Source organism: Microchirus variegatus (genome assembly GCF_963457635.1).
Source record: "Microchirus variegatus genome assembly, chromosome: 5".
Classification (NCBI taxonomy): Eukaryota; Metazoa; Chordata; class Actinopteri; order Pleuronectiformes; family Soleidae; genus Microchirus; species Microchirus variegatus.
The window spans coordinates 12,429,330-12,451,863 of record NC_139806.1 but is presented as its reverse complement, the minus strand read 5'-3'; the positions used below and the strand labels follow the sequence as shown (position 1 = coordinate 12,451,863).

Sequence of the window (22,534 nt, the reverse complement as noted above, 5' to 3'; positions counted from 1 at the left end):
TGCTTCAGTATGAAAATAGGTTTGTACTGCAGTAACTTCCCACAATGTTTTGAAGCTGGAATCCAAAACTAGTTAGCTTAAGTTAGCATAACAAAAATGGAAGCAGCAGAGAGAAACATTACACATACATTGTAAAAACCAAAACATGTCAATTTTAACTCTTCCTTTTTTGTGTGTATTACACATGAGCTTTTTTTGTGCTGGTTGGTCGAGGTAGTTACCTTCCATCAGCGGCAGGCTAGCTGCTTCCTTCTGCTTCCTGTCTCTGTGCTAAGCTAACTGGCTGCTAAGTGTAACTCTAAAGCAGAGCTGTTGTCAACCAAGAAAGGACATCAAAGAGAGGCTACTTTATTTATAACATTATAGCATTTGAATTTACCTCTTTTTTAAAAAGAGTTTTGCAGCAGTACAATGACACATATAGGTCTCCCAGGACTGTAAAAGAGATGTTTTTTTCAATCTCCATGGGACCAATCTGATTAAATAAAGATGGTTCCCAAAACAACTCTACTCACATGTATTTGAGACATTAAGAACCAGGTCCTGATACATTTACTGCACTTAACTGCTCAAGGCACAGAAGTAAATCACGAAATGCCATAAAAATGGTAACTAGGATACACTCTCCCACTCTTTCTGTCCAAAGGTTTGGTTTAATGAGGGAGAGGTCAATGCCAGTGAGCTGCTGCTCGGTGATTGTGCAGTGCTGCGGGAGGAGATAACAATGATCTTTCAGCAACGTTTGCCATCAATTGCTTATGAAAACTCAGACAGTTTGACCTGTACTCACAGAATCATGTCTTTGGGTGAAAAAAACCCCTCTAAATATGGAGTTATTTAGTGCCTGTGAATGGTTATTGTTAGTCATCCTGAGTGTGGTCGGTGGTCAGATAAGGTTTGCACAGCTGCTTGGTGACGGGTCTAGAAAGGCATTTGTCACTTTAGATCACTTCCGGTGACAGATGCAGATTACTTTTTATTGTCTGTTTGCGTGAGGCCATGAGCAAACACACGTTAAATAAATGACTGCCGTAGGTTGGCTGTAAGGTTAAAAAACAGGTATAGTCATATGAACCTGATGTGACTGCGTTTGACTGTGTCGTCCTGCTGTCTACCGTTCACTCAGCAAAGCAGAAAAACACACGGAGCCAACATCCTGATGTGACGAGTAAAGACCCAGATCGGAATGCTGCATCGCCTTGTTTTAATGTGTCGTTACTCTATTGTAGAATGCATCAGTTGTGTTTTGTTCAGTAAACACTGTCAGTATATGTCAGCTGCGGTTAACCTGCTTGTCAGAGAGCTCGTCACAGTGTGACCACGAGTGTGGTTGGCGTGCATTAGTTTTAAACCTCGCACGCACTGGCCTGAGTTTACATCAGGGGTGTCAAACTCATTTTCACTGAGGGCCATATCAGCATAATGATTGCCCTCAAAGGGCCAGATGTAACTGTCATACAGAATAAATGCAACCAAATATAATGTAAAGTAAAGGTAACTACTCCGTAACATATTATGATGCATCATCTAGTGGCGGAATGTCGTCACTTTGCGGGTAACGCAATCGCCGTGCATTGTGGGAAATTTAGTTTAGAGTCAACGCAAGCCTTAAAGCAACATAGACCTATCTTGACACAGATTTTTAAGACCAATAAATCACTCGCGGGCCACATAAAATTACGTGACGGGCCACATCTGGCCCCCGGGCCTTGAGTTTGACACGTGGTTTACAGCTTTGCAACTGTAACCTGATATGACTGATGCATGCAACTTATTCCACAGACAGTCCACAAGCTACAGCTAACAGCTTAAGACATAATAATGATTTTATGCTGATGACATGTAGCTTTAAGAGAAATAATGTCATAATAGTGTCTCTCAATTATATCACTGTATTGTATGTAGCAAGGTAGAGAGATATTGGTAAAAAAAACAATGATTGTAGCCATTATATAATAATAATAATAACAACAACAACAATAAAGTACATTGTTGTCTTAAATAAGACACAAAGCAATAAAGATAGAGGCAGAGGATAGTCTTTGTTGAACTTTCATAACAAAGGAGGATTTACTTGCATCAGTCTTCCTGGAGCCAGCCAAGGGTCCAGTTCAAGTAATTCTTAGAATTCCTTAAAAAACAAAAACAAAAAAGGAAACAAATTAAACTTCTGAGAAAATTTTGAGACAAAGATTGTTCACTTGATACACACACTTACATTTTGCATCACATTTCTGTTGGGAAATGTTTGTTTTTGTTAACCACAGGACTTGTATCTCATTGCCTTGCACCACTGGTTTTCCTGGTTGGTGAAGAGTTCATTTAAAACGACAACGGATTAAACACTTTTATTCACCATTAGAGGCATTGCAACAAGGTATGCAAATAGTTGAATTGTCAGAGGCTCTGAGCTGATAGATAGATGAGACATCTTCTAAGAAAGTTTCATGGAGGAACTAGAGAACAGCTGCACAGCACGCAACACACCGCTGACTGAACCACATCCTCTGCACGAAAGCAGTGTTCTCAACATCCTGAAATTCTACCACTGAAAAGGAGAACAGCAAGGTTGAGATCTTCACTAAGAGATGAAAACAAAACAGTTTTAACAGTTAAACATTTGTCTCTGGAATATTAATCTGAGGGATAAAAAAAAAAATGCAGAAAGGAGGAAAAACTAAAACGACCGACAGACCAAACGTGTAATATTCCTGTTATGTAACTGCATGAGAGCAGAGCTCCGAATCTAATTTAACCAGCTGGAGTCTGTATTAGACTGAGAATGAGCCAGTCCTGAGCCAAAGAAGCTGCCAGTTGTTCTGGAAACACGAGCCCCCAGCCACCAACAACAGCATGGGAACATCTGAACAGAGAGAAAGCAGGGTTTTTCATTTCTCTAGAGAACAAGAAGAAATATGTCGGTCACTCACTCAGGCAGACAAACACAGCACACAATAATCAAGAGACGAAAAGGTTTTATTTAAAAGTATGTAAAAACATATAAATATAAATATTGGTAAGGAGAAAAGACAACATGAAATACAAATTCTACACAATAAAAGACAAGCAACGGTCGCATGAACTGGACAAATCACACGTCTTTTACTTCACTGACAATATTACAGCTTGATTTTGACGACAGACGCTATGGAGACGGACTTCTTCAGAAACAGTGGAAACAGTGCTGCTCATCTCGGACATCGCCGTGGTAACATAACATCTCGTCCCTTTGGTGTCCTATATGTGAAAGAGTTAAACATTAAGTCGTTTGAAATAACTTCTGTTTTTTCACTGTGGTTTTAAATGGGCGGGGTCTGAGAATGAAAAACGTGATGTCACATTTGTCTTCACCAATCAGTGTTCAGCTCTCAAAAATGCAGCAAAAACAGTTCTGGGAAAAAAAAAAAACTTGTTGCTAGGCAACAGATAATCAAAACTCATCAAACCCACACTAAACTTTGAGGAATTTCCAGTGCAAATACTTTAATTATTGTTATGGATATTTAAAAAAAATAAAACAGCATCTATGCCCGACGTGATTTATCCACATTAAATATATCAAACATAAATATTTACTGTCACCTCATTGTAAAGTATGTCAAAGACACCATCTCTTTCATATCTGTGCTCGGCCACTTCAGACTATGACTTTTCAGCTATTGGTTTAACCTGACATGAACCTGAAAAAAGCAATAAAACAACTATTATGAGGCTGAAGCCGTTGTCTTGAAATAACTTAGTTTATAGAGATATAAAGTAGTTAAGAGCAGAGAATGACTGCTTTGTAGAACCAACCAGTGGATGTTTTGCATTTATGCTTCAGAAAAACACAAAAATGAGAAACCAAATATCAACATAGCTGCCAATTAAGCTCTTGTTGAAAGAAAGCGTGAGAGCAGAAGAGTTGTGTTTCACCCGTGTGTCAGTTCTGTGAAATACCAGTGGAGGTCCATAAAGAAGGATCGTCCTGCATCGCTAATGTCTGATTAACAAACCTCAGCATCCCAGTCAGTGAAGTCACATCCCCTTCTTCTCCCTCACCCACCAGAGTGCACACTGATTCCCTCCTCGACTCACCCAGCTGCTCACCACCTTCCTCCAGCAGCGAAGGAGCCTCCATTTTGGAGGTTTCATCTTCTTGTTTGTCCACCATGTAAGTGAGGGGGTTGAAGGAGAGGTCAGAGGGCACTGTAGCCTCCACGGAGCTGAGGCCTTGCCAGCTGTGGTTCACTTTTACCGGGAGAGGGGAGACGCAGGAGGAGGAGGAGGATGACCATGGCTGCTTGCTCAGTGCCTCCCTCAGTACTGCTTTCAGGCCGAGAGGAAGGTCCAGGGAGGAGTCGATGCTACTGCTCTGCAGCCAGTCAGGAGTTTCAGATAGATCAGATAGGTGAGGGTAAGGGTCAGCAGGCGCTGATGAGTGAAGAGAAGCTGACTGGGAGGTTGATTGAGGCTTTCTGGGGGAGGAAGCAAGGGAGTGTGCAGACGAGGAGTGTTGTGTAGAGTGTGTGGCTGTGTGCAGAGCTGGAAGAGAGAGTGTGTGATTGTAACAATTCTGACGGCCAGCAGCTCGCTCCAGACTGGAGATCTTAGCCTGGAGACGCGTCGCCTCGGACTCCTGCAGGGAGATGACAACAAACATTTTGATTAAGACTGTGGGAAGTAACTTTTAAATATAAACATATCTGTTGCATTCAAAGCATTGCCGCATGAATTCACACAACGGCAATTAAGCCTATCAGCAGCACACGACGAAGTACAGTGGTGTTTAGATTTTGTGTCGCCCAGCAACATTACCACTGCCACAGAAACTGTCCTGTATAAACTTAGAACTTGACACAATTGTTGTATATCTGCTCCTGGTCTCGTTATGATGATGACTCAGATGAAGGATGCACATTCAAATAATACTCAAATAATAATAATACAATAGATGCTGAATAATAATATCAAGTTCTACCTTGATGACCATGGACTCATTGGAGGTCTCTATTGACTTGTGACAGGCCTGCAGCTGAGACTGGAGCTGGGAAACCTGGACTCTGGCTTGATTTAACTGCATGCTAAGCTGCTCCACCTGAGCATGGAGATCTTTGTTCCGAGTCCTGGTCTGCTCGTAGAGAATCTGGCTTTGCTCCTGCTGGGTTTTACCCTGCGTGAGCTGGCTCTGGCTCTGGCCCAGCTGCGTCTGAAGGAGACTGGCTTGGTTCTGGGTTCGATCCAACTCCCTCTTAGTCTGGTCCAGCAGAGCTTTGGTCTGCTCCAGCTGGGTCTGGCTCTGCTGAAGCTTAGACGTGAGATCCTCTTGGGTGGAGCGCATGGTGGAGGAGATCTGCTCAGAGACTTTGAGGAGCTGACCTCGAGTCTGCTGCAGGGACTCCAGCTGTGCAGGGAGGGACGGAATACAGAGTGATGAGAGCGAACCTGTTTCTCTACATTCCGCATTCACTTGTTATAGCAAAGTTAGAACAGCAGCAATTAAAACCGTCCAGTGTCTAAGAATGAGTGACATTTAATGGAAGACGGAAAATGGAAGACTCACCAGTCTCATTCTTCTTTGTTTGACTTATAAGTTTTTGCTTCAAAATAAAAAAAAAAAAAAAAATGACCCCTCCTTGAACTGGCACCTTATCGTGGTGGAGGGGTTTGAGTATCCGTATGATCCCAGGAGCTACGTTGTCCGGGGCCTTAATGCCCCTGGTAGGGTCTCCCAAGGCAAACAGGTCCTAGGTGACGGATCAGACGAAGAGCAGTTCACTTAACCCCTTATGAGAAAATGCTACAACAAGACGAGTACGTCGCCCGGACTGGCGTTACCGGGGCCCCATCCTGGAGCCAGGCCCGGGAGGGGGGCTCGCAGGCGAGCGCCTGGTGGCCGGGTCTTTGCCCACGAGACCCGGCCGGGCTCAGCCCGAAAGAGCGACGTGGGCGCCCTTTCAAGTGGGCCCACCACCCACATGAAGGGCCATAAGGGGCCGGTGCAATGTGATATGGGTGGCAGTCGTGGGCGGGGGCCCCGACGGCCCAATCGCGGGACAACAATCCTAGCTATGGGGACATGGAATGTCACCTCGCTGGGGGGGAAGGAGCCTGAACTTGTGCGGGAGGTGGATCGATACCGACTAGAAATAGTCGGGCTCACCTCCACGCACAGTCTGGGCTCTGGAACCCAACTCCTTGAGAGAGGCTGGACTCTCTACTACTCTGGAGTTGCCCAAGGTGAGAGGCGACGGGCTGGTGTGGGCTTGCTTATAGCTCCCCAGCTCAGCCGCCATGTGTTGGAGTTCTCCCCGCAGAGCGAAAGGGTCGCGTCCCTCCGCCTTCAGGTGGGGGGCAGGTCTCTCACTGTTGTTTCGGCTTACGGGCCGAACAGCAGTGCGGAGTACCCGCCCTTTTTGGAGTCCCTGGAAGGCGTACTGGAAAGTGCTCCAACCGGGGACTCCGTAGTTCTGTTGGGAGACTTCAATGCTCACGTGGGTAATGACAGTGTGACCTGGAGGGGCGTGATTGGGAGGAATGGCCTCCCCGATCTGAACCCGAGTGGTGTTTTGTTATTGGACTTCTGTGCTAGTCATGGTTTGTCCATAACAAACACCATGTTCAAGCATAAGGGTGTCCATCAGTGCACGTGGCACCAGGACACCCTAGGCCGGAGGTCAATGATCGACTTTGTGGTCGTGTCATCTGGCCTCCGACCGCATGTCTTGGACACTCGGGTGAAGAGAGGGGCTGAGCTGTCAACCGATCACCACCTGGTGGTGAGTTGGATCCGCTGGCGGGGGAGGAAGCTGGACAGACTTGGCAGGCCCAAGCGTGTTGTGAGGGTCTGTTGGGAACGCCTGGCGGAATCACCTGTCAGGGAGGTCTTCAACTCCCACCTCCGGGAGAGCTTTGACCAGATCCCGAGGGAAGCTGGAGATATTGAGTCAGAGTGGACCATGTTCTCCACTTCCATTGTGGACGCGGCTGTTCGAAGCTGCGGCCGTAAGGTCTCCGGTGCCTGTCGTGGCGGCAATCCCCGAACCCGGTGGTGGACGCCGGAAGTAAGGGATGCTGTCAAGCTGAAGAAGGAGTCCTATCGAGCCTGGTTGGTTCGAGGGACTCCTGAGGCAGCTGACAGGTACAGACAGACCAAGCGGACGGCGGCCCGAGCAGTCGCAGAAGCAAAAACTCGGGTCTGGGAAAAGTTCGGGGAGGCCATGGAGGAGGACTACCGGTCGGCCTCGAAGAGATTCTGGCAAACTGTCCAACACTGTCTACAGTGGGGGTGGGGAGCTGTTGATCTCGACTGGGGACATCGTTGGGCGGTGGAAGGAATACTTCGAGGATCTCCTCAATCCCACTGACACGCATTCACCAGAGGAAGCAGAGGCTGGGGACTCAGGGGTCGACCCATCCATTACCCAAGCTGAAGTCACTGAGGTGGTTAGGAAGCTGCCCAGTGGCAAGGCACCGGGAGTGGATGAGATCCGACCTGAGTACCTTAAGTCTCTGGATGCTGTAGGGCTGTCCTGGTTGACACGTCTCTGCAGCATTGCGTGGCGGTTGGGGACAGTGCCTCTGGAATGGCAGACCGGGGTGGTGGTCCCTCTTTTTAAAAAGGGGGATCGGAGGGTGTGTTCCAACTATCGGGGGATCACACTCCTCAGCCTCCCGGGGAAAGTCTATTCCAGGGTACTGGAGAGGAGAGTTCGGCCGATAGTCGAACCTCGGATTCAAGAGGAACAATGCGGCTTTCGTCCTGGCCGTGGAACACTGGACCAGCTCTATACCCTTCGCAGGGTGCTCGAGGGTTCATGGGAGTTTGCTCAACCAGTCCACATGTGTTTTGTGGACTTGGAGAAGGCTTTCGACCGTGTCCCTCGTGGCATTCTGTGGGGGGTGCTCCGGGAGTATGGGGTCGGGGGCCCTTTGCTAAGGGCCGTGCGGTCCCTGTACGACCGGAGCAGGAGCTTGGTTCGCATCGCCGGCAGTAAGTCAGACTTGTTCCCAGTGCATGTCGGACTCCGGCAGGGCTGCCCTTTGTCACCGGTTCTGTTCATTATTTTTATGGACAGAATTTCTAGGCACAGCCGGGGGCCGGAAGGGGTCCAGTTCGGGAGCGGTTGGATTCCATCTCTGCTCTTTGCAGATGATGTGGTCTTGATGGCTCCTACGAACCAGGAACTCCAGAATGCGCTGGGGCAGTTTGCAGCCGAGTGTGAAGCGGCGGGGATGAGAATTAGCACCTCTAAGTCCGAGGCCATGGTTCTCGACCGGAAAAAGGTGGCTTGCTCCCTCCGGGTCAGTGGAGAGATCCTGCCTCAGGTGGAGGAGTTTAAGTATCTTGGGGTCTTGTTCACGAGTGAGGGAAGGATGGAGCGTGAGATTGACAGGCGGATCGGTGCAGCGGCCGCAGTAATGCGGTCGTTGTATCGGTCCGTTGTGGTGAAGAAGGAGCTGAGCCGAAAGGCAAAGCTCTCGATTTACCGGTCAATCTACGTTCCTACCCTCACCTATGGTCATGAGCTTTGGGTTATGACCGAAAGAACAAGATCCCGGATACAAGCGGCTGAAATGAGTTTTCTCCGCAGGGTGGCGGAGCGCTCCCTTAGAGATAGGGTGAGGAGCTCTGTCACCCGGGAGGAGCTCGGAGTAGAGCCGCTGCTCCTCCACATCGAGAGGAGCCAGCTGAGGTGGCTCGGGCATCTGAATCGGATGCCCCCTGGACGCCTCCCTCGGGAGGAGTTCCGGGCATGTCCCACCGGGAGGAGACCCAGAGGAAGACCCAGGACACGCTGGAGTGACTACGTCACCCGGCTGGCCTGGGAACGCCTTGGGGTCCCCCCGGAAGAGCTGGAGGAAGTGTCCTGCGAGAGGGAGGTCTGGGCGTCCCTTCTCAGACTGCTGCCCCCGCGACCCGGCCCCGGATAAGCGGTAGAAAATGGATGGATGGATGGATAAAAAAATGTACACCATGCTTCTGTTTAGGCTGTTGTGAAAACATGGCAGCACAAGATTAAAGCAAGGCCTGGCCGACATTAAAATGTAATATCTGCCAATTTACTCTCCTGAATGTTATACACTGGACTGAAAATATCAGAAGGAAGTGAGATGTCAGTCATCCGATCTTCTGTGAGAAATGCGGTGATAAAAAGAAACTCAAGTAAAAAAAAGGAACTCTCACAGTGCTGGTGACATTTAAAAAGACAAAAGAGGAAAAGAAACAGACACAAAGGAGCAAACGTGATGAACAGAGACACCGATCCATAAGTACATCACAGACGGCTCACTGACAGGAATTCAAGGGTGGACACATTATGATACTCTATTAGAGTGCTGCTGTCAAATCACAGCCTCATCATTGAGATAATAAATATGAACTAAAACCAAGAACATGCAGAACTGCCGAAGTTTCTCAACAGCACTCAGCAGTTTGTCTTCACCAATCAGAAAACAATGTTTTTAACAAGTCTTACTAGTCGCATGTGTCAGCATGTTCGTGTGTGATGCAACTAAATTAATATTATATAATATTAGTGCTGATAAGCATGAAACATGCTGTGAAACTACAGGTGGTCAGACACGGTCAGCTGTGGCAGCAGTCTCTAAGGTGTCCTGAGGATTAAATGCATTCAGCTCAAGAATGTGGTCTGAAAGAGGTTTTTGTGACTGGATATGACGATGCATTCAGGACAGAATGAGAGCCTCCAGATCTGTACTTTGTGCACTCTGATCACCCAGCAAAGATGTCAATGCCAGATGTGAGCCAGATCTATTACTTTTGATATGTGCATGAGATGGATGGCATGTGTTTTTGAAGCCTCTGTGACTACGGTACCTCCTTGCTGTGCTGCTTCTTCTCCAGCTCCATCTCCTGCTCCAAAGAGGTGATGGTGCTCTGCAGCCTGGCCTCCTCCCTCAGCCAGTGAGCCTCCTTCCGAGCCAGCTCCTCCTTCACCTCACACAGCCAGACTTCCTGCACGGACACAGACACAGGAAGAAGGAAGCAATGCTTTGCAAAGTACACATATTCACATATAATCATTTACCCTGCAGATGCCAAGTAGAGTCTATTTGACCCTGCCAAGTTGTGTTTACCGTCCTCAGCCTGGCACCGCCCCCCACACTGTGTGCAGTAGTTATAGTAATCAGCATGGAAGAGGCCAGTTTGATGCTTTCATGCTGTGTATACTGGTAACTGCTCAGAGCTGGCTGTGTATGTGTAATTTCATGCACACATAAATAGTAATTTCACAGACTGTTGGTTGTTTGTTTTTATGTTGGGCATTATTGATTAATTGTGTGTTTTGACTACATAGAATAAGCCTTTTATACAATGTACGTACATGCACTTTAGGCACTAGCCTTCCTTTATGGAAGCTGCCTATCACCCGCTGCTGCCATGTTTCTACAGCAGCCTGAATGGATGCGTTTCGTTGAAATTTGGAGGAGACGCCAACGACACTAATACTCAAATAAACCAACTAAGGAAGAGGCAATGACAGAAACTGTGGAAGAGTGGAGAGAATTGTAAGAGATGTTTATATCCTTTGTGGTGTGTGAAGGCCACTGTTGTTCCCTGATAAAATATATATATATTTTTTTACTCAGTTCCTTCGTTTTCCTCAAGTTCTCACAAGGGGACATAACATTCCCATTCACATCACACACATGCGCACATGTTTTTATAATAAAATCTTAAAATAAATCATGACAGCTGACTTTGGAGACCTTATGTACACTACATAAAACTTGTAATGTAAAACTGTGCTTTGTTCGGCAGATGCAAGAGATTAATGTCATTCAATATTTACCTTCTCCTTGGTCTGCAGCTTGGTGGCATTCAGCTCTCTGGACAAAATGTCCAGAGAGCTGTCACAGCAAAGTCGATTCTCTGCAAGCTCTTGTAGCACATTGTGAAGTTTCTGGTGACACACACGCAGCTCCTGAGACTCCTAACAACACACAGACAAACACACACAGACACAAGCCCACAGTTTTAATGATCTATGTTACAACATGTCGTTTTTCAGGCAAGGAGGGAATACATGTATTAATTTGGAAAAACTGCTCTGGACTAAATCTATGCTTCTCTGGATTTTCCTCACAACGACCAGGATGCGCTGGTTTGGAAAAAAAAAAAGCATTTTTGTAACTGTTATATGATGAAACCTGTTACCTGTTAATTATATGAAGACAGAGGATAAATCAAATGCAATCATACTGTGCAAACATTTACAAATATTGTACCATCTATAATTAACTTGCCGTGTTTGATCAGGACATCATATCAGCATATTGTTTCCTCATTTTTTATATAGAAACTGATAGTAACCAAGGGCTTTAATGATAAAAACCTTTACTGAAAATAGCTCCTGATTAAAGCCTTGGAAAAGGCAAATTTAATAAACAGTTTTGGTTTGTATTTTACAATCAAATCCAATTGCTGACAAACTTTCTGTCAATTTGAATTATTATAAATATATTTAAATTTCCCCATTTAATACAATTTTTCAATTAATTGTATGTTGATGTATTATTTAAAACACTTCAACACATTTTAGTTTGAATTTAAAAGCGTTTCTTCTTTTCCTGTGACTGCTGCTGACCTTGGTGTTTCTGTCTGTGAGCTCTCTCTGAGCATCTCTCAGCTCGCTCTCTCTGCTTTCAAGGCTCTGCTGCAGAGACTCCACCTTCCTCTCCATCTCCTGCTTGTGCTCTCTGATCGCCACGTCCAGTTGGCCCAGCTGAGAAACAAAAGGTCCAGGTAAAAAAAGAAAAAATACTCATAATAAAAAAATGCTAATTAAATCACAATGTACTGTGTCTGTGAGTCGTACCAGCTGTGCTCTCTGTTGGAGCTCCCCCTGTCTTTCCTTCAGTGCATTGTCCATGTCTAAGACCTCGTGAGTTCTCTCCTGCAACTCCCTCTGGGCGTCACTGTGAAGCCACACAAACACTTTTATTCAACACTTTATCAGACATCTCTCTGATCAATATTTAGTGAACAAAATTCAAAGAGACAACACTGGAAGTCTTTTTGTGAGGCAGAATTAACTGTGTTTGATTCTCACACGGCCAAATAATACACATTTATTTCAACTTGTTTATGTGCAAGATTAACCTCATTGAGATTATTTACTATATCAACGCTGGTGAACTTATTTTAGTGGTTTTTGCTAGAGGGGCTGAAACTATATCATGACAGCTGTTGAACACTTGAACGGCTATGGCCTTTACAGCATGTGAGTGAACCTGCTTATACACAACACTGTGTGCTCATTGTGTTCTCTCCTGATTACACAACGTGGACAATCTCAGTCATGGATGAGGTGACTAATGGTAAATAAAAATGTAATCCATGACGCCAATTTGAGTGCTTGATGTACTGTAGCTGCACACAATTGATTGATATGTGTATATAAACATTATCTTTGTTTTATCAAAAAAGGAACATTACATAACAAACCACAGCATGTCACAACAAATTAAATGACATAAGTTCCACAACGGATAGTAAAAAAATAAAAATAAACAGAAATTTACATCAATATATATTAAATCTCAAAGCATTTCTCCAGTAAAAATATACACAAATGCCATTATATCAACATGACAATAACAATTAGCTGTTTCTTTTTTTTAGATGATATACAGTCAGTAAAGTGTGAGCCTTTAACAAGGCCACTCATTGACAGGGCTTGTGTCTTGGGGCGTAAACTGTGAGCATGTGCAAATCATCTCCGTCTCAGACTCGTCCCCTCAATGTCCCTTTGTGCACAAGGATTTTTCACACGAGGGCACATCCTCACCTAAGTTGGACGGTCAGTGTTTCCACACAGGCCTGTCGCTCATCCGCAACAGTTTGTGTTCTCTGCAGAATGTCTTTGAGTTGCAGTAGCTGCTCCAGCGTGTCGGTCAACTCTCCCTGCACCGTCTGCAGCTGTCCCTCCAGGAGTTGGACCCGCTGGACAGAGTTGAGCTGGTTTGCCTCGCAGCGATGAAGCTTCTCCTCCAGATCCACGACTGCATGGGACGAGAAGAGGGCAATAAATAAATAAGTGACTGAAAGCAAAGATAACTTGTATGTGTTAAACATCTCATGAGGATTTAGAGATAATTCATCCCAGTGTATCATCTGATAAAAACCATGTTAATAAAATCTGCAGAATGTAGAATACAAAATTACAAAACATACCCATGTCACTCTTGCTGGTAAGTTTGTTCTTTGTTTGTTGCAGGCTCTCCTCCATGTGTTTGATCTGAGAAACCTTGGTGAAGACATCCCTCCTCAGACGCTGCAGCTCCGACTCTTTAGACACCAGCTCCCCGCGAAACTTGACCATGTCTGCTGTTATATGGCTAAAAAGTAAAAATACACAAGCATAATCAGCAATATTTCACACATTAAAAAAGAAACAGTAAAAGAAACCAAAGGAAAGCATGAGCTGCATGAACAAGACAGAAAAGCACAGCCCCAGTATCCCACCTTATTGTGAGCAAGGCTCCCATCGTAGTCTCAGAGCAAATTAGAAAGATGCAGAAGCCTCCAAAAAACTAATCACAGCAGCTGAATAGAGCTAAATAAAACACCTTTTTGATAGTGCGTTTAAAAAAGTAGCATGCTGTTCCTCCCGAAGCCTGTAATACAGTAACTTCAGAAAAATGAAGCAACCAGCAGCCACTCAGACGATTCAACACTGAGTGAGAACTCCCAGTTTTCAAGAAGCTAGATCCTCATTTATATATATATCCACAATCATGGGTAGGGGAGGGCTGCTTCATGCCTGGAGACACATGGAATGTGGTGTAATCATAAGACTTCCCCAAAGACAGTCGAGGCATTTGATTGTCTGTGCATCAGGTCAAGAAGGACACCCGGAAAAAAAAACCCCAGTTACAAAATCTTCACATAAATAGCATTAAATAACTGTGACATTGCATAACGTGACACTGCATTTGGATGAATGTGCAGTGGGATTTTGAAATAGTTGGAGTTAAATAACAACACTGTTATAGGAGCAATGATATTTATGGTCTCAACGTGTTTAAAAGCCACAAAAATAATAATTAATCATCATCATCAGACTCGTCCCCTCAATGTCTCTTTGTGCACAAGGATATTACACACGAGGGCACATCCTCACCTAAGTTAGACTGTCAGTGTTTCCACAAGAATTGAAGAATATATTCACATTTAAGAAGCTGAAGCGATCAGAAATCTAAGTTTAATAATGAAAAAAGCTTAAAACCGATGACTCGATTATCAAAACAGTTGACTATTAACTTAGTAATGGAGTGATTGTTTCAGCTCTAGTTTAGACCATGGTCCACAGTCTCCGTGTGTGCAGGTGTTCTTACGTGACAGTTTCAGACAGTTGAGTGTTCTGCTGGTTTATCGCCTGCTGATTCTGGTCTCTCTCCAGAGCATCCTGCTCTCTGCTCCTCACCTCTTCCAACAGAGAAGCCCGTGCTCGTTCCAGCTCCTGCTCCAGACTCGACACCTAAGCACAGTCACAGCATTGAGTTCCAACTTTATTTTCCAGATGACTAAAAAACGCACAAGACACATGCTCCAGGTCTATAATAGTATTGTATTCTACTCTATATAGTACTGAGAGTGTTTAGTGAAGTGCGCTTTAGACAATTAGTTTTTCTTAAAACCAACATGTTCAGAGAGGCTCGATATTACTATCTGTCCTCACACAGTCCTGCTTACTGAATGGAGATCTTTGTGCTCCATGTGTTGTGAAGAACAGAAATTACAAACAGCAGCTATAATCTGCCGAACTAAAAATGCAATTACAAGCTAAGGAAGCAGTTTCCCTTCATGCAACAATGTAAATTTACCACAAGTAACCTGAAGGTAATTAGCAGTCTGAGCAGAGAATATCAGAGGGTTGGCAAGTATTCTTTTTCACAGACACTTCTTTGTAAACCTTAGAAATCACAGAAGATCTGCAGTTTCTCAAGTACTCCATCTGACACCAACAACCAGGCCACATTCAAAGTCTCTTAAATCACCTTTCTTCCTCATTCTGATTGAACTTCACGCAGTTGTCTTCACCATGTCTACACGTCTGATGATATATTTATGTAAACTAGCAGCTGAACTTGTATACGTAATAAGGTGGCTGCTGAATGTTTGTTCTTTGTTCTTTTCCGTTAAAAAATACTTTGTTTTTCATAACAGCAGCTTCCCTTAAGCCGCACCTTCCAGCAAAAACCAAACTCACAACAAAAGTGTCTAGTGTTTTTGTGCAGAATGGAGTCAAAAGCATAAAACGGCATGTGAGCAGCAGTTCCATGGATGGAGAACAACTTGTTGGTGAGAGTATGAGTATGTGTATTATTGCCAACCGTGTGCATGCTTTATTTCTTTTGGCAGCCACTTCCACAATTATAAAGCAAAAGTTGACTTAAACTGGCTTCAAAAACATATACAACATATAAAGTGTTAGACCACACCATTTTCAGCACAAATGTACAGCTAAGTATTAACATAATTTCCATGCCATGAAGACTTTTGATTATTTTGAGAGTTAAAGTTGGCCACAATGCTGTATTTTCCAAGAATGTATAATCAAAAGGCCATCTCTTTTAAACCACCCTGACAATGCATGACTGGGATAAAGAAAAGGAGTTCCATGCAACACTGGCGAGTTAGAAACAACAAACACAAAGGGAAAGCAACTCTCCCAAATTAGATGGATAAATAACCAGAAAATGGAAGAGCCCTGCAGCTCAGTTTTACACCGACTCCCCGATTAATTCTCATCAAACAGCCTTGAAATACAAGACCAAATAAATGTTGTTTTGGCAACAGTAATGGCTAAATGTAATAATAATATTCCTGAAAAACAATTGTACAGAAATGTACTATCATGGTGGATGAACGGATCAACAATTTCCAATATTTCTACAATCTGCAAATTCCCAGAATTGGGTTTTAATAACCAAATTCTATTTCCATTAAATGTATTTTAAATCTCTCCATGCACAGACAGCTGAAATTCTGCACCCTGGTGGTTGGTGAAGTCACACTGAAGTCGTTTTTTGTCAGATGGTAGGGAGTTCAACAGTGTCATGAACTGCCTTTTGAGTTTGAGGATATGCTTTTAAGCCTCAGCTGATGCAGAATATTGTTGTTGTGCAACATTTTGCAACTTCTACATGTCAATAGATTATATGGAAGTTCTGAGATTTTGAGATTTCAAAAAGTAATAGAGGACCCACTAATGCTGTTTGCAGCTTTAAATATTTATTATTATTATTATTATTATTATCATTATTATTATTATTTATTACCCGTCTCTGTAGCTGACTCTGACTGTCCTCGAGTTCAGAGATGCGGGCAGTGCTCTCACTCAGCATGGTCTGCTGCTGCTGGAGAGAAAGCTGCAGCTGCATGTTCTCCTCACTGGATCTCTGACAAACCAGACCGGCGCTGTGGAGCTTCTCCTGCAGAGAGGACACCTGAAGAGGGAGACATACGTATTAATGATCACCGGAGAGCAGGGAAGAACACAGATTAAAGCGTATATCTGGATTTCTCAAAGTTAAAAGATCCTTATTGTAATCATACCAGTACCTTGCCGATGTTCTTTTGCAGCTGACTCTCATTGTTCCTCTTTGCATCTTCAGTCTGCTGCATGTACGAGGTCAGCTCTTCTCGACACGCTGCCAGAGACGACTGGAGCTCATACACCTGATGCACGGACAAATCATAGATTGTTCTTGCACATGAATGAATATATTATGGTGGAATGTGTTTTTGTTAAGTTCAAACTAGGTTATCTGTGTTCGTCAGTGGCCAACCATTCTTTGTACAGACCTTAGAAGCAGACTGTGCTGCCTGCTCTTTAAAACTCTGCAGCAGCTCGTCCTTATATCGCACTTCAACCTGCTTCTGCTGAAATCAAAGCATGATCCAATTGTTTATATATGATAAAAGTATAACGTACAAATAACAGTTGCATCTTAATATAAGAATGTCATCATTTAATGATTTGGGGAGTTAGTAGGTGAGTAGACGCACACAGGAAGTGCCCTTACTTGTGTGAGCTCTTCCACAGTGGTCTGCAGCGAGACGGCACATTTCTGAGCTTCGTCTCTCTCCCTCTGGCATAAACAAAACTCCTGCTCTATTTCTAACACCCTAGACTGAGCTTCTTCTACAGACAACTGCAACTGCAAAAGAGAGAAAACACTGTTAGATAATACAAACACAAAAGTGATGACACGCAAGAATAGGCATTGCTGTACTAAAAAAATCGGGTCATAGCCTGTGGTGTTTTAGCACATCAGAGGAAAACATCTGTGGTCCAAATGACATTCAAAAGCATAGCTGACATTAATGATATTGTTTCTGATGGAAAAATTTGTTTTCTAATAGAATCTAAATTAAATAAAGTGTAAACATGGCACCATTTCGATCCTGTGCTGTTGCTCCGTCCACTGTTGAGACTGGGATTTTTTACACTTGTCCAAAGACTGCTGATACTCCCTCTGCTTCTTGGTCATCAGAGTCTGATAGTGTTGAAGAGTGTTGGTCTTCTCCTGAGTTTGGGAAAAAAGAAAAGTGTAAAAGACAGAGACTGCTCCAGAATATATGGTGACTGTGAAAATAAACTTGAAGCATCAACGTGAAAAGACACATTGAAATGACTTTACTTTGTTTTATTGATTCGTGAACAGCCAGTTTCTCTTGGAAGATTCACTGGGGTTCACTCAGCTCTGCGTGAGCTCTGACGAATGCAGTGATTTTTCACTTCTATGCTTATAATTTTGTTCCTGCAACCAAGCAGCACATTCATGTTTGTTGTCTGTGCAGGGGGTTTTCTCTGTTTACAGGGAACACATACAGAAGACAACATTGAAGAGGTTGTAAAGTGATCGTTATACCAGAAGCTGATCCTCTAGCTCAGTGTTTTTCAGTGCAGCTTGACTGTAGGCAGAAGTTTTCTCTTGTAACTGCTTCTCCAGCGCTGCCACACGTGCACTCTTTCTCTTCAACTGAGGTGAAACACAGACAGAAAAATTGCTGTTGAGAAAAACAACTTGTAAAACAATTAATTATTCTCTTGATTAAAAAAAAGGTTACTTCTTTCTCTGTGTCAGAGGCTTGGCTGACTTTGCCCAGCAGCTCTGTGTGGATACTTTGGTAGTGGGAGGCTCTCTGTGCCATAGAGCTCTGCAGGGAGGAGATCTCCTCCTGGGCTCTGCTCAGTCGCTCCTGAAGCCGCTCAACCAGGCTGCTCCGTTTAGTTCGCTCAGCCTCCATCGACTGCAGCACCCGCAACAGCTGCTGGTAACCTTCACCTGCAAAGATCCAAGAAAAAAAGGTCTGGGATAAATCTATGTTTTGCCTTCTTAATGATTGCATTACAAACACGTATTTCTAAACAATAATAACCCCGTAATCTGTTTTAATAGTGTGGCTAATCATTGTAAATTACATGATTGTTGTTACCTGGCTGTAGTTTCAGCAAGTGTGCAGTCCCTGAGTAGTCCACTGGGGGCAACATGCAGGGTTTGGAACAGAATGGCCCTAAAGTGCCCTGATATAAAATTACACCAGTAAAAACATCATATCTTGCACAAGACACTCACTACGGTACTAAAAACAGTGACAAATATTGTATGTGTGTACAAAACCATGTGACATTCACCTCTCGTAGATGTAGCAGGGCCAATATTGCCTCCAGGCTCGACAGCTCTGCCTGGCTCTGGGCCACCCTCTGCTCTTGACTTAGGGTCAGACTTCGCAGCTTTTCCAGCTCCCTGCGCAGAGAGACCAGCTCCTTGCACTCTGCTCTGTGCTCCGCAACCTGCCGTTCGAGAAGCGAGATCTTCTGTCTGGACTCTTCCAGCTGGTTCCGAAGGTCTGAGCGCTCAGCGGCCAAACACTTAGCCTTCTTCACCTCCTCCTTCAGCTGACTGTGAGGCAGAATATGGAGGGGTTCGACATATCAACTAAATGTATAAAGATTTGATTGATGATGATTCATTTGAGATTTTTCACATAGATACTTGTGTGTCCATGGTGTACCTCATTGTTTGGCTCTGCTCTGCCTTTTCTCTCTGCAACACTGTGCACTTTCTCTCCACCTCTTCTTTTTCTCTGTCACACTCGATGAGGCTCTCTTTTAGGTTGCTCTCACTCTCCATCACCTAAAAAACACAATTTTGTTATCAACATTCAAAACAATATGTCACTTCACACAATAACACACATGGGTGAATAATTACATGATTTATTTTTACCCTCTTGAGTTTAATGGAAAGTGTGGCCTTATACTCTTTTAATGCTTCTTTGAGTTTCTCTGCATTTTCAAGTGCTTGGTTCCGTTGTTGCTCAGCCCTGGAAGGGATAGAGGAGAACAAAGTAAGAAGATATCAAACTCAAAAGAAGACGTGGGCTATAGCAGCTCAAGGTCTGATGTAGATCAGTTTCATAAGGAATTCCAGTCATTATCAACCTTAAAACTGTAATGACTGTAAACTGTATTGTTATGTACAGTAACAATATGAAAAGAGGGAGGTTAAGTCCAGATAAATCACCGTTTTCCCATGGCCGTTTTGTTGTCCAGTTCTTCTTTGAGCGCGCTCAGCTCTTCAGTGAGTGTCACCAGCACAATTTCATTATTGGCTGCTTCTTCCTTGCTATATTCAGCCTGAAGCTCTGCTGTCCTGGGAAACACAGACAAGAATGGGTCATTAAAATATTAGTCAAGTCACCAGATGCAATAAGACGTTAGTGTAATCATTTTAATGATTGAAAAACAGGAAGGTTAAAAGTAAATTTCAAAAGCCTAACGTGTATCGATGATGTAATGAAGAGCAGCACGATGCCCCAGAGCACTATAGTATTATATAAACTTGACACACAGTCAGTGTTCAGTGAATGTAAACAGGCTTGAAATTTCCATTACAATTACATAAACAGTTACATCTGAAGATATCTATGTATAGGTCATGACGTTACTTTAATGCTGTGGTCCTAGCCTCCAGTTCCTCTTCAAGGTGACAAATCTGCGCACTCATGACGGCCATGCTTCCTTCAGCCACAACTCTGGAGCCTCTGAGGTGGACCTGGGAAGAAGGCACGTACAACATATAGAATCAATACAGTTTCTATTCAAGTCACATATATTTTAATACTTAAACATTACATTGGTATGACTTTCAATTCAAGAGGTACAGATGATTCAATGCAATTCAATTTTATTTGTATAGCTCCAAATCATAACATTATAATTATCTCAAGGCACTGTACACAGACAACATCACGCAGAGCAGAGAAACCCAACAATTCACACAATGAGCAAAAACTAGGCAGAGTTAGAAAACACTCCCTTTTAACAAAGGAAAATTGGGGGACAGAGGAAAGGTGGGGGACAGAAAGGACAAGATGGAGAGGAGGTAGAGACACAAGAAAGAGAGCAGGAACAATTGTATCAAGTTATAAGTTACAGGACAGTTGGAGTCAGTGATGAGATGTTTATAGAACTACAATGTCATTTATACAAGCAGCATCAGAAATTGTTGATAAAACTATACTGATATCAACTTTTAATTATAGCATGATAATAATAATGGTGATGACATGTATGATAACAATCATAACAGCAGCCTCGAAACTGGAACCTGCAAGAGAGAGAGAGAGAGAGAGAGAGAGAGAAGAAAGGAATGAAAAAAACAAACTAGGGAGAGAAAGAACAAGGTTAATGATATATAATAAAGTCATATTCATACCCTGAGTGTGAGAGAGTGAATGTGAGTGCACCACAGGAATTCCCCCAGCAGTCTAGGTCTATAGCAGATTCATCCGTTTTTACACGTAGAATCCATGATAAACTAGAAAAGCACTCGGAGAGCGCAGACCTCCGCCAAGGCAGCTCAGTGCCTACAAAATACACCCTGCAGGCATGCCTGGGTCAGACAGCGAGTGTTGTAACCAGCGAAAACGTTATGGTCAGACGGCGAGTGTTGCCAATGATAGCATCTACAGATCATGTCCAAAATGTTATCTTGTTCCTGGTCCCATTACAGACATTTCCTGAAAATTTCATCCACATCCGTCCGTGACTTTTTGAGTTATGTTGCTAACTATCAAACAGACAGACAGACAAACAAACAAACTCCGGCGAAAACATATACCTCCTTGGCGGAGGTTAATGAAAGCCATAGCCTGCATTTGGTTACTCAAACACTTATTATCTTATTTGTGGAAATTCTCTTGACATTTGGATAGCAAACAATACAAAAAGTTGAATGGAGAAGTATAGTACATTCAATTCAGGTTAACAAACAATCACAAAGCACAAAATGCAGTGTTTAAAGAATGCAACATCTTTATTCACACAAAGCAGTTGTGTATGGATGTGGTCATACCTGAGACTTGGAATACTGCAAAGTATCAAGGTCACTGAAGAGCTGCTCATCCTGCATGGAAAGGCGTGCGTTCTCCTGACGTACACAGCTCGTCTTCTTCCTCAACGAAATGGACTCCATGTCTTTGCACTTTGAAGAGGACTGAAAACAGGGTAAAAAATGTGTTTTTGAAGAAGAGTGTGATGGGGTTTTTAATATTAGCTTTTATTGATGCCAAATATCTGGTACAAATATTTTTCAATCTCTACCAAACACAGCTTATTGTGCACACATTTACATACATGCATACATGCAGTATAACAACAATCCAGGTAGTCAGGGATTATTTTGTTTAGAGTATCAGAACACGTTTTGTGAAAAAAAAACAAAAAAACCCTGAAATATAAATAATGCATTTCATTTTTTAAGGGTCTACTCGGTGCATGTAAAATCCTTAATGATCCAAAAACCCTAAACATCACATAAATACTTACCATAGCAAGTACTGTGTATAAAAATGTATATAGGGAAGTAATGCTGTTTCAGTTATATATTATCAGTAATGTTTATACTTTTTATTTTATTTATTTAACCTTTATTTAACCAGATAAAAGACCCATTGAGATCAAGATCTCTTTCACAAGGGTGACCTGGCCAAGAAAGGCAGCAGCACACATCACAAGTTAAATAAGAAGCAGGAAATGCAACATTTACAAAACAAGACATTGAAATATAAAATTGCAACTAGATAAACATAAAGTGCAGTTGTGATCACAGTAACGATTTAAGAACATAGGCACTGTTCAAAGGATTTCTGTTGTCTGTCTTTTAAGATGGAGCGGAAAGCTCCTAATGAAATAAAAGCCGGCATTTTAAGTTCAGTTTGGAGAGTATTCCAAGCAGCAGGGGCAGAGAAACTGAAAGTTTTTTTCCCCATTTCGGTCCGAACACGTGGAGCAGACAAGTGCAAAATGTCATTTGAACGCAAGGCGTAGTGGCTTCTGGTGCTCTGAAGAAAAGTGCTTAAATAAGCAGGGACCAAGCCAAGAAGAGCCTTATAGACCAGAGTCATCCAGTGTGTGTAGCGTCTTACAGACAGGGAAGACATGGAAGCATTAGCATACAGTTCACAGTGATGAGTGAGGCGACTACAGCCAGTGATGAACCTCAGAGCACA

General features: G+C 43.4%; 1 protein-coding gene across 1 annotated transcript; it reads right to left on the bottom strand.

The window, feature by feature from the left end:
• Positions 1–3,922: 3,922 nt before the first annotated feature.
• ccdc18 (coiled-coil domain containing 18) lies at positions 3,923–21,498 on the bottom strand (the record flags this gene model as incomplete). The annotated part of the gene is made up of 23 exons (XM_083889515.1): positions 3,923–4,618; positions 4,961–5,383; positions 9,821–9,958; positions 10,797–10,937; positions 11,592–11,729; positions 11,823–11,922; positions 12,795–13,008; positions 13,181–13,344; positions 14,344–14,486; positions 16,291–16,458; positions 16,574–16,690; positions 16,817–16,894; positions 17,038–17,172; positions 17,410–17,541; positions 17,887–17,997; positions 18,086–18,303; positions 18,455–18,542; positions 18,654–18,921; positions 19,034–19,155; positions 19,249–19,345; positions 19,546–19,674; positions 19,970–20,076; positions 21,379–21,498. 23 exons carry the CDS (start codon positions 21,496–21,498, stop codon positions 3,923–3,925), a joined length of 4,047 nt encoding a protein of 1,348 aa, XP_083745641.1.
• Positions 21,499–22,534: the final 1,036 nt, after the last annotated feature.